Source organism: Hippoglossus stenolepis, chromosome 10, assembly GCF_022539355.2.
Source record: "Hippoglossus stenolepis isolate QCI-W04-F060 chromosome 10, HSTE1.2, whole genome shotgun sequence".
NCBI classification, from domain to species: Eukaryota; Metazoa; Chordata; class Actinopteri; order Pleuronectiformes; family Pleuronectidae; genus Hippoglossus; species Hippoglossus stenolepis.
In genome coordinates, this window is record NC_061492.1 from 7,867,880 (window position 1) to 7,884,857 (window position 16,978).

General features: G+C 43.1%; 1 protein-coding gene across 5 annotated transcripts in view; it reads right to left on the bottom strand.

Moving 5' to 3' along the window:
- Nucleotides 1-16,978, bottom strand: part of fermt2 (FERM domain containing kindlin 2) — a 41,295-nt gene that overhangs the window by 23,077 nt on the left and 1,240 nt on the right. For 4 of the 5 annotated variants that reach the window (XM_035167697.2, XM_035167696.2, XM_035167695.2 and 1 more), the window contains exons 2-3: nt 16,255-16,412; nt 1,423-1,656 (exon numbers count right to left, since the gene is read on the bottom strand). In XM_035167697.2, coding sequence (XP_035023588.1) covers nt 1,423-1,656; nt 16,255-16,411 — 391 coding nt within the window. In that variant the 5' untranslated portion in view covers nt 16,412. Of the gene's footprint in view, nt 1-1,422; nt 1,657-16,254; nt 16,426-16,978 lie in introns of all 5 variants that reach the window. The other variant, XM_035167694.2, reaches the window with a different exon arrangement.

Sequence of the window (16,978 nt, forward strand, 5' to 3'; positions counted from 1 at the left end):
AAAACAATTTAGAAACAATCCCCACTGTCTTTCCAGGATCTCTGCCACTCCCTTTCTGCTGTCTGGAGCGAAGGCCAGTTGGAAAAGGCTTGGTCTCTTCCTGTCCCCTCCGATTCTCTGTGCTGTGCAGTTCACAGGCAGTCAGCAGAAAATATGTCCAGGAAATTGTAAATCTCAAAAGTTGCCCAGATAACAAAATTAACCAATTCCAAGCCAGACCAGCTGTAAATCAGCTAAGTCAGTTGTCATACCCTCTTTAACAGTGTAGAGCTTCCCGCTGTCCGCTAACTTAAATTCTGCTTTTTACAAGCTATAATACATAGTGATTCAAAGAGTAGAAGCACATCTCACTGTGGGGCCCTTTACAGCCACCATACTTGTTGCAATGTTCTGGCACACAACAAAGTCAGCCAAAAGCAATTTGTCCTGAAATAGATTTATTAGAGAAGCAACAGACATATTTCTCATCAGGCCTGGCTGAGAACAAGACTGCAGGCCGGTTTCTCCCCCGTGCCCCAGCAAAACAACCTCTTTGTATTTACACAAAGAGGTGTAATGTGCTATTTGTTCTTGATCAATCATTTAAATGTTCCATTCGTACCAAAGTAAAAACAAGGTTAAACCCTAGAAGCCAATAAAAACAGGAGAGCAACACTGCAGCTCCTGATCCTGACTGCTCGAGATGACCCTGCCTGATAGAAGGATTTTGATGTGTGGGTGTTGTCCAAACCTGCAATCCCCACTGCAGACACCGACTACGAGTCAGGGGCAAGTGGGCGAGAGCTGAGCCAAGGAAAAGTGGGTGTTAGCAAGTCAGGGGGTCCGCAGGGTCCAGGGTGTGACCTCTGACACGTCTCTGACTGGACACCGGGGTGCCCATGATAGAAGCTATATACATGTGAGCCCCTCGGTATTACTTACGCCATGTGGGACAGTTAAATTTGGAAATGTTATTAGTGCAAGAGATGGTAGGTAGGTAAGTCAGACAGTGAGAAGGAGTTATTTACATGTGCATGAATAAGTCTGTTGGTGTGCGTCTGTGTTATGATCCAGAGACGGATTCATAATCTCCGTTTACTAAACATTAGTGTAAAACAGATGGAGCCCAGGTTCCAAGGACAAGACGCCACAGTTGAACGGCGGACTGCCAGTCAGGAGAAGTGACTCCGGTGCACAGAGCTCAGAGCGTGTTTAATAAACACAACAAATTGGTGGAGATGAAAACAGTTAGAGGAAGAACATGATTAGCTCTGTTTGCCTTAGATAATGTCCAGAAACTTTCCAAAAATAGTATAACTGGGGGAAGTTGAGGTTGAGCCCGGTGGACACCTTCAGTAAGACTGAACTCCACATCACCACCAAATATATGAACACTGCCTCGCCTGCTGTTCTCTAAATGATTCCTGCATTCGCTCCACTTACTGAAAGTTTTGCAGATGTCAGACACAGCCTTGAAGACGCGGTCCGAGAAGTTGACCTTGACCTTCATGTGCTTCATGTTGGGCAGCTGGAGGCGCAGAAGTTTGTGCTGCGGCGTGAAGAGCAGCCTGGCATCGGCTTGGATGCCGTACTTGTCCAATGTCCAGTGGGTTTTCAACAGCCATGTCTTTTTCTTCTCCCACCACAGAGCATGGTCTGACCAGTCCTTCTTCACATCTGTACAGAGGAATAAAAAAAATAGAGTGGATTAGTTTTAATAAGAACTGCAGGGATGAAAATAAAAACAGAAACACATCATATCTCATAACAAGGCAATGGCTACATCAATACTACTACATTTTAGTTTGGAAACCCTGGCTCCTATCGATAACATGACCCCCTTCCAGAGGAAAACAACCGGCATTAGCCTCGACTACCAGTGTAGGACGCAACATGGATAATCAATTGCAAGTGTTGCTAACCCTGTTGTCGTTGCTAACAGCCGCTGCTACAAATGCTTACATGCATAGAAGACAAGCAATTCTCGTGTACACCGGCATGTGCCTGCCCAGTGCACTTGAGAGGTCACGTGATATGCGTTTTCAAGTGTGTTAGTATGGACGGGGATTAATACTGATATGGAGCCAAAATGCTTGTGTGGACAGAGATTGTTTTATTTTGAAAAAGCTGTTTTCACACTACATGTAGTAGTATGGATATAGACTATATTGGTGGTGACCATTTGTGTGTCACTTGTGTCACCAAGGTAAAGATATTGTAGGCAGAGGGAAGGTGTAACTAGAGCGCTCAGGCTGTATCCCTCTCACTGTACTGACCTAAGCTCACCAAATTTGTCCCTTCAGGGGGCAGGGGGTCACATTCAGGATGAAGGGGGGGGTGGCAAGAAAAGGTTTGCACGGGGGCGGTGAAGTCAAAGTGAAAGGGAGGAGACAACTGAGTGCGTGAAAGACGTGGCTGTTTGTATGACACTGTGGGGATATCAGTTTCATACCTCCCTTTTTGTTCTATAGTCACACTATGATCCCTCCAAAGCAGACACAAGCCACCCAAAACCCCACATAGCTCCCAGGCTTTTGCTCCGCAGGGGCTCAGAACAATGGGGACGGACCTGTGGTCTCATGATGTGTGTCTGACTTGTGAAAACAGCAGGGATTTAAGGGAACTCGAAGCAGCTGGTTTTCAGGATCACCTTGCTCTGGTTTCTGTACGAACAGCTAGTTATGGGCTGAGGTTGGGGTTTGAGCTGCAGTTCACTTCAAAGCTAAAAAGGTAAAAAACGCAGTAGTCCCAAACTCAAGGAGAGCATTTGTTCCTCTGCTTCCAAGTCATATTTATTTAACCCTCTAATGGCAGGTGGCGTCTGTGGCTAAGGGGGTAGAGCGGGTCGACTACTAACCAGAAGGTTGGTGGTTCTGGGCCACTCCACATGCAGAAGTGTCCTACGGCCGGATACTGAGCCCTAAATTACCCCGGATGGCTGTATGTGAATGGTGATGGTTAAAGAGCAGCATATAGTAGCGCTGTATGAAATAAGAGCATGAATGGGTGAATGTGGCTTGTACTGTAAAGCCCTTGAAAGGTTGAGAAGACTAGAAAAGCACTGTTTACCTTCACTGAATAGCTAAGTATGCTAGGCTGCAGGTCCAAATGAATTGCAGGTTAGCTGGCACAAGAACAGAAGTCTTGGCTGTTTACGTGTTCCCCACGTCATGCATGTTGCCTTGTGCAGATTATGATAGATAAGAATGAGTGAACAGGCCGATAGTTTTGAAGCTAATTGTACTTCCAGATATCCCCCTGAACATTGAGGTCATTACTCTAGCATTAGTCCAGGAAGGCACTTCCTAGAACAGTGTCTCATTTCCTCCACCCACACACCCCTTCATCGCTTCTCCAGCCTTACTGCATCTTACTCTGGGTTTCTCTTTCTCTCTCTCTTTCTCTCTCTCCTCTCAATGAGTCAGTGTCCAGACACAGACGTTGGTTTCCTTAGTCATCGTTTAATCAAAACATTTAATCTGAACTGTGTTAGGTCTTTAAATCTGCTGTGTCAGTAGTTCTGATAAGGGGGACAACCCTGATCGAGGAGAAAATGTTGTCATGTATTGTCACAGCCAATGTTTAATATCACAAGAAACATTCATCCTAAAAATTTGACTTTGAAACACATCACTAGAATGTGAACCTGTCCTTTAAGTGAATAATGTATCACTGCATAATACAATAGTTATATTACATACATTTTTCATGTCAGGTAGCCTTGCACAGTACTATAGGGCCACAATCAGCCCCATCACAAGCTTTGAGAACTCAAGGTCACATTATCAAACAGTCCACAATCTGAAAATATTCCCTTTACAATTATATAAAAGACAGAACAGCAGAAAAGTCTCACATTTAGGATGTTTAAACCAGCACATATTTGGTATTTTTCCTTAATAAATAATAATAGTTATCAGACTTGTTGGAGTTTCTTTCAATCGACAAACATATGAATCTATTTATTGTTTCAGCCGTACCATTGTAATGAGTAAAGCTGGGTGATAGGAATTTAAATCACTATTGCGATTATTTAAAACTTTTACCACGATAACTTTAAGCCACCCCCCCATCCCCGGATCGTGATCTTCCATAGTAATGAATACATAACAGTGAGTCAAAAATAAGAATGCTTTAGGTCAAGGAATCCCAGCTCCATTTTGATCCCCATGAGGAAACATCTATTTGTGTTCAAGGCTGGTGGCCCATTAGCTAAATGTGGTATATATACACACTACAAGAGGAAGACCACAGCTACAAATGGACAAACTGAAACCATAATGCACTACTAATACATAGCGTAGTGAGCAAACAGCAGTTACAGCAGGGCCTGAGTGGAGTCTTTCAATTTAAGCTTCGGCTGTTGCAATGGTCATTCATGTCCAATAAGAAATAGTAATGCAACATTATTTGTAAGAGTTGGACAAATTACCTGCAAGATGTAAGAAACAGCTGATCTGTAACTCCTAATATGTCCAAGTTTTTCTATTACGAGTAAATGCAACCTACATGCGTCATAAGTATGATGCTGATGTTACCCTCTGGTGATCTCCTCTGTCTGTCAATCAGGCTGCTTGGTGCCATGGAAACCTAAACCTTGAGTGGCCTTCCGTTTTCCACCAGTTGCTATTGTTTTTCCTGACCTTAACTTTACATAGGGGCATTCGTATGCATTGTTGACACTCTCCTGCTGATCCAGTTTATAAAGCGGAGTGAATGGGATTAGCGGTTGAATTGGTGAAACAACAGATTGGCTGCTTTGACCCAGGAAACATGACGGCTGCGACGAGGGGGAGATTACACTGGTGATTGAGATGGGGAGGAAAGTTTGAGAAGAAGAGTGGCCGACAGCATCTCAATGCACATGTCACTGTGAAGGCCTTGTGTGAACTGCATTGGGTTGTTTGTCAAGCTGTTGGGTTTTATACTGTTTACTCCGATAGGCTGACACTTGGGTGTTTCACTCAAGAGAAAACATTCCAAGCTTTCTTTGACCCTCTGTGAGTTGCTCTAGCAGCATGGGGTCTAGCTGTCATCGCTCCATCCTCATGCCTCAGCTGTGCAGAACACAGCTTCATTGCCACCGTCGGGAAAAACTGTTCCCTTAAGTATACAGCCGCTATTAAAGGCTGAAATAATAAGAGGGGAAAAAGGAAGGGGGAAATTGAAAATAGAGCTGCGTGTATTTTTATAACTCTTCTCACTGTTTTTCCTCTCACAAACTTATAATTTCTGGTGTCTGGGAGAAATGCTAAACAGCTAGCATTAACATTTGGCACTCCAGTATTCACCACAGACGTTCTATAGCAGCGTCTTCATACTCAGCATGCATGACCACCATACAGTCTGTGGCAAGGCATGAATGCACATCTTGGCGGGTCTCAGTTACCCTCAACACACTCCCACTGGCCCCTGCTCCACTGTGTCTCTGTCGCTGCTCACCACCAAAACCTCACTGGACATATTCTCTCCTACTGCTTCCTACACGGTGGTTCGAGGTGCTGTGATTGGACAAGGGCAGCTGGGAAAGGCGTCCATTGGGTTCTTTCAGCAACAAGGTGGAAACTCAATCCACCGAGAAGGAGGGAGAGAGGGCCAATGGCATCTCCCAGCTAAAAATACAGCCTGCCAAGCCTGACGTAATGCAGCAGCCAGAAGAGCGGGAGTGGGGGGTGGCTTAAGTAATTGGTTGCATTAAATGTGGACCCACAGACCCCGAGTGGACTGATGCATGCGTGTATGTGGGTGTGTGCACAAGGAGGGCCTGAGAGACAAGGGGAGGGGAAACAGAATGACAAAGACATGTTTTATGACCTCTGCAGGACGTGAAAGATGATACGGAGTGTGTGTGTGTGTGTGTGTTATGCGTGCAGAAGTGTGTGCAGGTTTGTCGGAGGGAGGGTGTTCTTATCCATCCATTAACGGCATTAGCTCTGTGTGTTTGTACGTGTGTGTGCTTTAACAAGCTAAATTAATCCATAAATTCTGTCAAACTGAGTTATTTTCATTCAGCGCCATCAACGCCGCAGCTCTCGACCCAGACGTCTTCCTCTGGTTTGTGCACCCGATGACACAAATAGAGATGCTGCTTCCAAAACACATGGATTAATACTGTAATATTCTAAGTAGCATTTTAACAAGATAAAGCAAAATCAAAACATTTAAACTGAGATTAAAAGCACTGTTGGCACCAAAAAAAAAAGGAAACTGAACTGTCCCTCTCCTTCCAACCACTTTATTCGCAACGTCCCTCCCCTCCTACTCGAAGTGGCAGCTATGTTTGTAGAAGCCTGTCTGTGAGGGGGAGGGGACAGGACAAAATTGGAGAGGATGAGACAGAAGGAATGAGAGAAAGGGCATGGAAAGGAGAGAAGAGGAGGATGAGCAGAGGACAGGGAGGAGCTCAAACCGGGGACGAAACAATATCAGAGGGAGTCGGAGCAAGTCGAAGAGAAAAAACTGCTGTATTTAATTCAATACTAGAATTTTTAGTTTGTGTACATTTCATACAACATATAAAACAATATCCATAATTATCGCACTATAATTTTCATCAATAGCAACAAAGAAATAATGTGACATTTATCGTGACAATTATCCAAATTGACTGATGTTGACATGTTTTATCTTGATATCCATTTCGTCCAGCCCAAATTTCCAAACATTACTTCCTGAGGGATTGATGACAAAGCCAAAAAAAAGTGATGGTGTTTAGAAAGTGATCCTGGATCTGCCTCTTTACCTGCATATGCAACAAAAATGTTCATTGCTTCTTTCCTGACTCATCCCTCCACCAAGTTTGGTGCAAATCTTTTCAGACGAACATTTAGTTTTTCTCCTTACAAGGTTTTATCTCGAAAAGCTGTGATAGTCAGCTGATGCCTAAAGCAACACGCAGGCTCATTTCTAGCATCACTGATGGAGGCGATTTGAGAGGAGACACAATTTGTGTCAGGACCTTTCACTGTGTTTGCATAGTGAGCGCTTTTATAATAATGTTTTTCACAAGAGGTCAGAGCAAAGCTGTTGTTGTCAGTGATAACCAGTGGAAGGCTTTGTCATTTTCCACCATCAGCTGATAAAAACATTACAAGGGGGTGAGGCTGGTCTCACTGTTTCCTTGGTGACTCCTGGCTGACGCCCCAGGTGCAATGGTGCATGGCGACAATGTGTTTTTATATATAACAAAGCACACACAGCAGCAGGTTTGTCTCTCACACACACACACACACACACACACACACACACACACACACACACACACACACACACACACACACACACACACACACACACACACACACACACACACACACACACACACACACACACACACACACACACACACACACACTCATCCCTCTTTACAACATCAAAGCCCTTCTCTTTCTAAATATATTCCACGTCTGATGCAGGGTGAAGGTTGCTATTGACAAGCTAAGATACAGGAAGCAAGTGTTCTGTCCCTTCCTCAAATTAGATCTGTAACAGTAAATGGCCTTTAGGCAGCCGCTCGCTCGTGCAGTCACGCCAGATTATATCGCCATCAGATACACAACATGTATACAACAGGTTCGATAGAGACAGGCGATGATGTTATCTGTCTCGCAGACATGAGATAGTGGCACATTTACAATGGGAGATTGAAGTGATACAGGAAATTCAACAACCATTGGACCAGAAACAACCAGCATTTGTCGACTCCGCTCCATCTGAGGAGCAGACAAACGCGTTTCTGGACTTGTGACAAAGAGATGGAAAGATCATCTCACTCATCTTTTTCAGTGCATCTGTATCATCTATTGACACAGCTGGCTACACGTCTTGTTGCCAGACTCCAGACACCAGCAAAGGTGAAATCATTGACTAAAGTGTTGATGTATTTCAGTCAAGTCCCTCATGTATTCACTAACCAATACCACTTAAACCCAAGTGCTTTCCGTTTACAGGCCCAGTTGACTGAGGTTAGCTGAGCATATTTCAGTCAGTTATTATACAACAGCTCAGCTTTCTGCCAACAGTCAATAAAATTCAAAACAGGCCATTTATCACAGGCATTACTATGCAAGACACATTGTATTCAGACGGAGATTTTGCAAACAGGCTTTTCAAGCAGGTTAATCCTTATGTGACAAAGCATTTGGACAAACAGAAAGACGCTGGTGTTCAAGCTTCTTCAGATGCAGAAATGGGAAACAAAAGTTCATCATGGTTGTGCCCTGTGTCAGTGATACACACACAGCTCATGTCATCTTGAAGATTTCACTGCTGGTTGATTTAGCAACAGCTCTATTTAGTGGTGGTAACAGCGAATAAGGTTTAATATTAGAGGTTAGGTTTGGAGGGAGCAAAACAAACGATTGCTTTAAGAAAGAAGTCCGTCATTCTGTGAGCAACTGTGATCTGATTTCTTTCTGCACACGGCATGAGTTTGGAAACAGCAGGACACAGTGAAAGGAGTTGGTTACCTCACAGGAAAATCTGAGGTGTGCAGGCCCTCGTCTGCAGCTCTTCATCTAACCACTCACTATGGCTGCTCCTCCCTGATCCATTACTTTCTTTTGATCGACTGTCAAATACAGCAGAAAATGACTGCTGTCTTGTTTTGTAGAACAGCAGTTAGTGCTTAGATCTCTGAAAAAACACACTGCAATTCCTGTGGTTTCTTCATAATAAAATTAAACATGTATTTCACCTGTTAAATGCTTTTATTGTGAAGCTGTGGAGACAGGAATCTTTTTTTGGGGATTGGCAGCAATTAAACAAAGTTGTTTCTGGGAATGTCACCATGGACACAGTTTACAACACAATTCAAAATACTATACAATACTACAAATACAAAAATATTACAATACTTGCTTCAGTGGGCCATACACCTCATTCAGATAGTGAAAAATGTACAGTTTTTTCCACACAGAGACACAATCCGGTCTAAAACTACATAACTTGTTGTATATATTTTCAGAATGCAACATTCTGCCGGATTACACAACACACACATGTACTCTCACACACCTATAGGCTAAAGAATGTAAGATGAGCCTGGGCTATGCTTCAGGATAAGCCTTGTAAACAAGCTGTTAACACTTGGGCTTCAGGCCAGATCTCTGGTGCACCAAGGTTCACATCTTAGCTCATCTGAGATCTCCAGAGGATGAGATGAAACCGTTTTGCTAGAGCTCAGGTCGACAGAAGAGCTGGGACAAAACACAGAGGCCTTCAGGTGAAGATGTGGAGGCCAACTGATTGATAGAAAACAGATATTTTCCTGTGTGAGTGTAGTGAAGCAGAAATCTTAAAAGGAAATTTAGGAGCATCCATTGAGAGCAACAGTGCTGGCTCTGATGCATTAGTAGAGGCCTGGACGGCCATTAGAAGAAACCTCCTTGGAGACATATAGTTTGTATCCATTTGTGTCATAATCCAAACACATCCAAACAGAGGGAGTACTCCCCTCCGCCCTGACACAGCTTTACACAATTAAGCGTTCAGGGACCCGCTGGAATAATGACATTACAAACTCTGTGCCTGAGATCAATGGTGCAGTTAGACAATATTCATCTCTCCTTGTACCCATGTACACATCCTGCCAGACAACCCCTCAGGACTGTGATAAGCCATCCCAGTGATGCATCTACGAGGTCAACAGGAAGCTCAGTCGCTCGACAGATTCTTGCTGCACATTTCTAGAAAACCTCATCAGAGTTTGCACGTTAATGCGACACTTTGGAATATTCGAGGCCACTAAGTGTGATTGGTTTCAGGTTTAATATCTGGAAAAACTGCAGCAATGCAGAAATATAAAAATTATGAATATAGAATAGTAAAGTATCAAGTAGTAAATGAGAAAGACTTTGATAATAAATCAAATATTTACTAGTTACAGCTTTTTAATTGTGAAAAATGTGCTGCTTTTCTATAATTTGTGACAGGACAAACATTCACAATGTCGAGCAAAGACAATTGCCGCTTCTCAGGCTTTGAAGGAGCAGAAATTAAGGATGGCCACTGCTTATAGAGGTTAATCATTACTTTAAATATTCAAACATAGTTTTAAAATAAGAAAGACTTAGGGTAAAAGCACAATCTAGTTAAAGGTATAAAAAGAAGTGTAAAATAGAGACAATGTCATGTATTAACTTAAGAGTGACAGAACTGTAGAGCAAACTCCACTAAAAGAGGATTTGAACACAACCTCCTGCTGCTTTGCTCTGTGAAGAGGGCGAGTACAGAGAGAGGCTGCGAGGCGGGAACAGGTTTAAATGAATGAAATGGGCTTATAGCCTCAACAAAAACTCCAGCTCAGTTTACTCCATTGACACACAGGTGTGGTGTTACAACAACAATGTGCTCCTCTAACATTTCCTTCCACTGGAGCCACTGGGCTCAACAGACTTCAGATTCCCCAGAGGAGCCATGAAAGTTTGTTCCACTGCATGTTAGCAAGAACAGTGCGCTTCCACAAAAACTGGACAAACAGTGAAAAGCTACAGATATTTGATCATGCTGTGTTTTTCATCGATAAATTTGTAAAATGGCAAAATAGTCCAGAGCTGACTGCCTCGTTCAGATGAATGCATCTTGTGATATTTGGAGCACGAAGCAGCTGATACTGTTCCCACATGACTCTTCATCAAGGGAGTGAAAACCACCAGCTGTCAAAGTCAAGTTTGGTTTAGTTTAAAGTCATGTGAAAGTAGCACTTACTTACAAACTGAGTAGCACGGCGCAAATTACAGCTGGTTCTCTTACTTGACATGATCTCTTTAAGATGCCCGATTAGAGCGATTTGTTCAGGGGAAAAAAAGTAAAAGGCCCTTTTCCACTGGTCAAAAAACCCACCAACACTCACCAACATCTGGCTTGTGTGTGCAACGAGAAGGGAAACAATCTGCATTCACTCCGGGGTCAAATAATTTAGCTGTGGACACAGTTTTTTTATTTTAAATCGGCTTCAGCTCCTATCGACAGTGATGGAAATATTTTGTCTTCTTCTTTATTTTGGAAGTCTAAGTGCTGATGCTGAACCTTTTCCACCACAACATTATGTCGCGCATCGAACTTCCGGACATTGGCACGCAAACAGCCAAAAACATTTGAGTACTTATTGTTTTATACACAACAGGCTGCGGCATCTTTTTCTTTGTATCACACAAGATGCAACACTGGCAAGGCAGCAAGTTTCCGACTTGTTCATGGCTGAACTGAAATGCAAACTCCTCTAATGGCAATGGAGAAGGAGTCATTGCCTTTTGCAGCAGGTTTACCCACTTTTGGTGTAAAAGAGGTATTAGTCAAGCTCTATATGGTGTCTTCGTCTCATTAATGTGCTTGCTAAGTCTGGTTTCTTTACAGATTAACGGCTGATTATTATATTGATTAAATGTTGGGGTTATAAAATGTAAGAAAGTGGGGGGAAATAAAATTGGTAAACCCAGTTTTGTGTGATCTACTAATGAATTCATCAACTGATAGTTACACTCAAACTTTTTTAGTCAATCCAAAGTTGTAGCTGCATTGTGGATCAGAACATGAAAGTAAACAAAAATAGATCTACTTTGCTTGGATGCCAAAATAAACAAACTCTATGAGAAACAATGAGTATGCATGGAAATGTATAGGACAAGGAGTCTCAGTATGATTACATATGTGGACGTCTGATTACAGAACAGCACAATCACTGCAGCATCTTGGAGTGAAACAGGAAAGCTCTGGCCTGGGCAGGACTGCTACTTAGGCTAACTACTTCCTGTCAGAGAGATTAGAGAGCAGGACGATCACACAGGCTGCCAGGACATTTCACACTTCATAATGCCAAGCCTTTAGGATGGCTCCACAGTAACGATTTATTATGGCAAGATTATGAGCAGAGGGAAATTGGACTTGGCCAAAAAATACTCCTCTCCCCTGATTTGTGATATTGGAGGACAAGATTCATCTTACTCTCTGCAAAATCATGTCCCTTAAAAAACTTGAACACACTGAGGGGCAGGAAGGTGGGAATGTAGGGAAGGCAGAAGGGAGAACGCGTACAAAAAAAGCCAAGAGGAAGTTCAGCATCCTGTGTTGAATTGTGTCTGTTTCCTAATGAAATCTGTGCTCCATTGTCAAAAGCAACAACTGGCCACCACAACTTCAGCAGACGGCCTCTTAGCATGTTAAAAAGAACACAGAATTTTCAAATAGTTGGCGGGAAAAAAAGAGTAATATCATGAAAACAGGAAACATTAAAGTCATTCTTAGTTGAACGTTAAAACAATAACTGGATTTTAGTTTCCTGATGTTTTGTCAGGGGTTCTGAACACAACAGTGTAGAAATGAAAAAACTAATACTAGTACAGTTCCTGCATGATTCAATGCAACAATTGAAATAAATGTGGGATGATGAAATTCAATATGTGGGTTATCGCAAATGAAATTTAAAAAAAACAACATTTTCTCTGACAGGCAGGGAAAGTTCTGTGGCTAACTGGTGCTACAGCAGCCAAAAAACGTGAGGCCCCTCACTGGAAACAAGCACATGGACTATCAGAGTCAGACCAGAGCAATTAGTTTGCTCATGTTCTATTTAAGGAACAATGAACAGTCACTGTATATGAATCTGGTTCTGAAATCATGACAAAGTGAACAATGTGAACTTTCCTATTGATAGTAAGGCCTCGCTACGTGGCTGGAGCAGTATATGGTGTCAAAATACTAAGCCATGGCTGCAAATGCCTAAAAGAAGTGAAACTAAATCATAAAAATAGTTTCCACAACATATATTTAGAAGAAGAAGGACTAATAAAAGAGAGAACGCGGGAGAAAGGAAAAGAGGGAGGGCTGACAGGGAGAGAGAGAGGGAGTAGGGGCGTGTGTGAAGTAGTCAGCAGAGAATCCAGCAATGACGACAGTGACCAGAGAACAACATGCCAAACCCTGGAAGTCATTTCCTGCCCCATCGAAGACTTTTATGGAATTCTAGCAGCATGGCTAACGTCACAGAGAAAGAGAGGGACAGAGGAGAAGAGAGCAGGGCAGCCCTCGCTCCACACGCCTCACTCCTCCCCCTCTCTGTTTCCCTCCCTTTTTCTTCTCCATCCCGTCCCTCTCCCCTCAGCTGTCTTGGTGAGGATAAGCAGAGCCTGCAGGAGAGCAACTGAAATATCAGTCTCTCCCCATTTCCCAACACGCTACTCATTCCAAGATTGCCTCTACCGCAGTTTTCACAATTAGCTAAAATGCAATCTCGTCCATAGGCTAAACAGCATCCTTGACATTTAGCTCAGGCTGCACTTAAAAAGCTCTTGTCCACCTGAAGCATTTGCAAAGTGGCGATGTATTTGTGTGAAACAGATACTCCAAACACTTACTGCAAGCCGAGGTCCTGAAAGCTATGTAACTTGGGAAAAACCCCTTTAAATCCAATAAAATTTCCGCTAGCTAATGTTGTTTGTGATTTATTTGCTTTCCCTCTGTAATGGAGCAATGTTTGCGATCAGAGAGGGCGGCAGAGCTTTTAGAAAACATCAACTAAGGCAGAAAAAGCAACGATGATGGAAACCAGCAGAGGGATGAAATGATTACTGGAGCTGGGGACCAGAGGGTGGTCAATCAGTTTGCTTTAAATACTCCCCTTCAAGGGTTTGCAGGGGAAATGGAGGCAACGTTCACTGCCGTGATCAATAGCTAAGTGCCTTCCTGGCATTTGTCTATTTAATCCATTATCGAAGGCCATCTGAGCCTGCGATGTGGACGGGAGACCTGCGGCCGACAGGAAGAGCCGAACGAGGGAAGCAGGATACATGTGGAGGATACACACCCACCGACCCACACAGCTATGTTCACATGTGGAAACACGTGCACTAATACTACTAATGTGAACACTGGTAGTTGCGCAGACGAGAGCTGACGTCAACACACATCCACACAATTGTGAAAGCTACAGACATAAATTTTCACTGGACAAAGAAAAGTATCAAGGAACAAATGTTGACCATAGAACAAAAATGGCAGGGTCAGCCAATTTCTGAACACAAGAGGTCCTTCATTTTGAAGTGTAAGAGACTGAGAGACGGAAAGAGAGGTGGCTGGGAAGGACAGAGAGAGATTTGTCATTGCACAAGGATGTCCTTTCGATGCGAGAGTGACGCACTGCCTTCCAAAACTCAGCGGTATCTACGTGACCCTTCTCACAGCACTGTGGAGGTGGATACAAGTGCATACGCACAAATACAGTATCTATGTATAACTACCACATCTGGATATGTGCACGAACAAGGTGTTCAGTGAGGACTGTGCCGCACTGTCACATTGAGAACAGAACAAATTGTGCAGCATTCTTCTTTTTAACTAATACCTTTTAGCTTGCACAAATAGCTTTATCTCAACTTAAAGTTTGTACATGAAAGAAAAATCACATTTAAGATGTTGCGGTTTTTCTTTAGGACTATAAAAAACATATCTGCACTGGCTGTTTCAAGCACAAATTATCACGTCTCACACCAACAGTGCATAGTTACGAGCTGCGTGTGGCCATGTGGAAAACCCATGTTGTGGGATGGTTAATGATTACAATGCAATAACAACCTGTTGGCCCAGGGTAGCAGGGACATGGCAGGCAAATTAAATGTTACTTTTTTACGACCAGTCAACGGATTCAAATACAAACGTAGATATTCACAGAGCTGTTAATACCGCTTCAAGCGTTTTGCTTCTCAGTAAGAGGCTCTATTACATGGTGGTGGTAGTTTGATGATGCAGACTGAAATATGTTTAAGAATACTGACCCATGCAGGCTGGAGTTATAGTATTGTTTTGATAGGACGGCAGCACAAACAACTGTGCACACCCATGTCGTATTATTTCACTTGGGCAAGTCAACAACAGATCATGGTAAACAAATCCCCAAAAAATTTTTAGTGTGCATGTGAGGAAATCAAAACGCCAGAATCCTGAAGAGATAAAAAAAAAGGGCATCATCAGCAAAATAGCAGCATCCTTAAGACAAGGAAAACTAGACAGTGACAACAAAAGAACCCAATAGAACTTGATATTACTGTAATACAATGAAGACAACTTCAAAAACGTGGGGAATTTTCTATTAGCCGTTATAAAGGTCACTGCACTGTTATCCCTTTTGTATCCGACTGTTATGACAAACCAACCAATGTCACCAGACTTTCCTCTCACTACACCACAGTAAAGGTTTCACGTTCAGGAAAGTCATACCCTTCAAAAAGACCTTAACACACAACGCGAACACACCTCAAACAAAGGATAAGGCCGGGCCTTGAGTGGAGTCGGGGAGGACCAATGAATTCATGACGTCCCACTTCCGGCAGTCAACAGTGCACTCGCCTTGCATAGATGCTGCTCAGCACAGACGACCACAGAGAACAAAGACTTCAATTATGTGGAGGCTCTAACAGGAGAGCTAAAAACGGGACCATGGGCAGGGAATAAAACCTTGGGAGCGCTGCAGGAATGCCGAGCATTCGAGCGCCAACGACACACACAACACACTGTCACTCCCGAATTGCACTGCCGCCATCAGCACTGACCTTTCTCCAGCCCGCATGAAACAGGACAGTGTTCAAGTGACTGGAACAGAGGACTCTTATGCTTACTTGTACCCAAACTTGTCAAGTGCATGGCTGCAGAACAGTGCATGATACGGTGGGGGGAGGGCAGTGTCTAAGGCCTCTTTATACCTTGGGTAACTGACCCATATTCACCGCAGGGTAACAAAGAGGAACATTTACCTCAGTTGGTTATCAAAGACAACAAAACTCAACACTCATATGTTCTTGTAAATATCCTGCACTGTTATAAAAGTAGCAAACAAACAGGTTCCCGTTCTTCTCCTTAAACAACATGTCTTGTACACAAGCAGATCCTCAGCCTGTGATTTTGTACGTTTTCCCTCAGTGTCCCAGACATAATTCTTACTTTTGAGTTCCGAGCCATGAGAAGGCAGGTCTGTTTTTCACTTTGCCAGTGTTCCGAAACAGCTTAATACTTAGTGGAATCTCACATCTCGGAAATGGTAACTATTCGCAAATAGAAAGGTATTTATTGCCCAAGAAATATTAACAGATAACACAAGTCAGCCACTGACACACACACAGAACTAGCTATAGGAGCATGGTGCAGGGTAAGAGGTCAAAGGCAAGAGCTGCCAACCTGACCCATTTCCACTTTATTGCAAATAATATGGATGTTAAATCTGCAGAACTCATGCTCATCCATGTTCAAGCATGTTAATCTTCAGATAAGAAGCTTAGAAAGCGTTACCTAGTTTCTCCACAAGTTTGAGCATGACTCCGCCGATGTGGATTTCCCCAGTGACCCTCAGCGACACGTCCCGGTGGAGGTCGGTGACATGCATCTTCAGTTCCCACGTCCCGTCGGCATAGCAGCCATCAGGCATCCGGATCCCGTCCAGCGCCATCCTGCCGAACAAACCCACAAACCGGAGAGAAAAGGTCCAGTTAAACTTCTGTCCCACTGGGGTGTAAAGAAACATTTGGACCTGCTGGAGAGGAATAAGCCAGGCATGCTTCTTGGAAAGGAATTGTACAGTAGATATTCCAAACAGACACTAGGCTGATATCTCTAAATTGTTATTTGCAGGGGTGGAACTCGGCACACATTTCTGAATGAATAAAGTACTAATCGTGAATATTTTCTTTTCAAAAGCTTTCTCTCCAGTACATTTGTGGGATTTTGTACATTTACTTCACTGCCCTGACAGCTGTGCTTGCTAGTTACTTTGCAAATTAAGAGTTTACATTATCGCTCTTGCAAGTCCACCAGCTTCATGGAAGTGCAACACAAAACCTCAGCAGTGTAGAAGGAAGGTCACTGTAGGAAAGGCTGCAAGTCATAGTGTTGAGAATTTACTATGATCTCTTGACTTGTCAGACATGAAATACACTGGATAGACAAAAAAACAACTACTAAGATTTCCATTTGGTTATTGAATCCATAGACCACATTCAACTGATCCAATGTATAT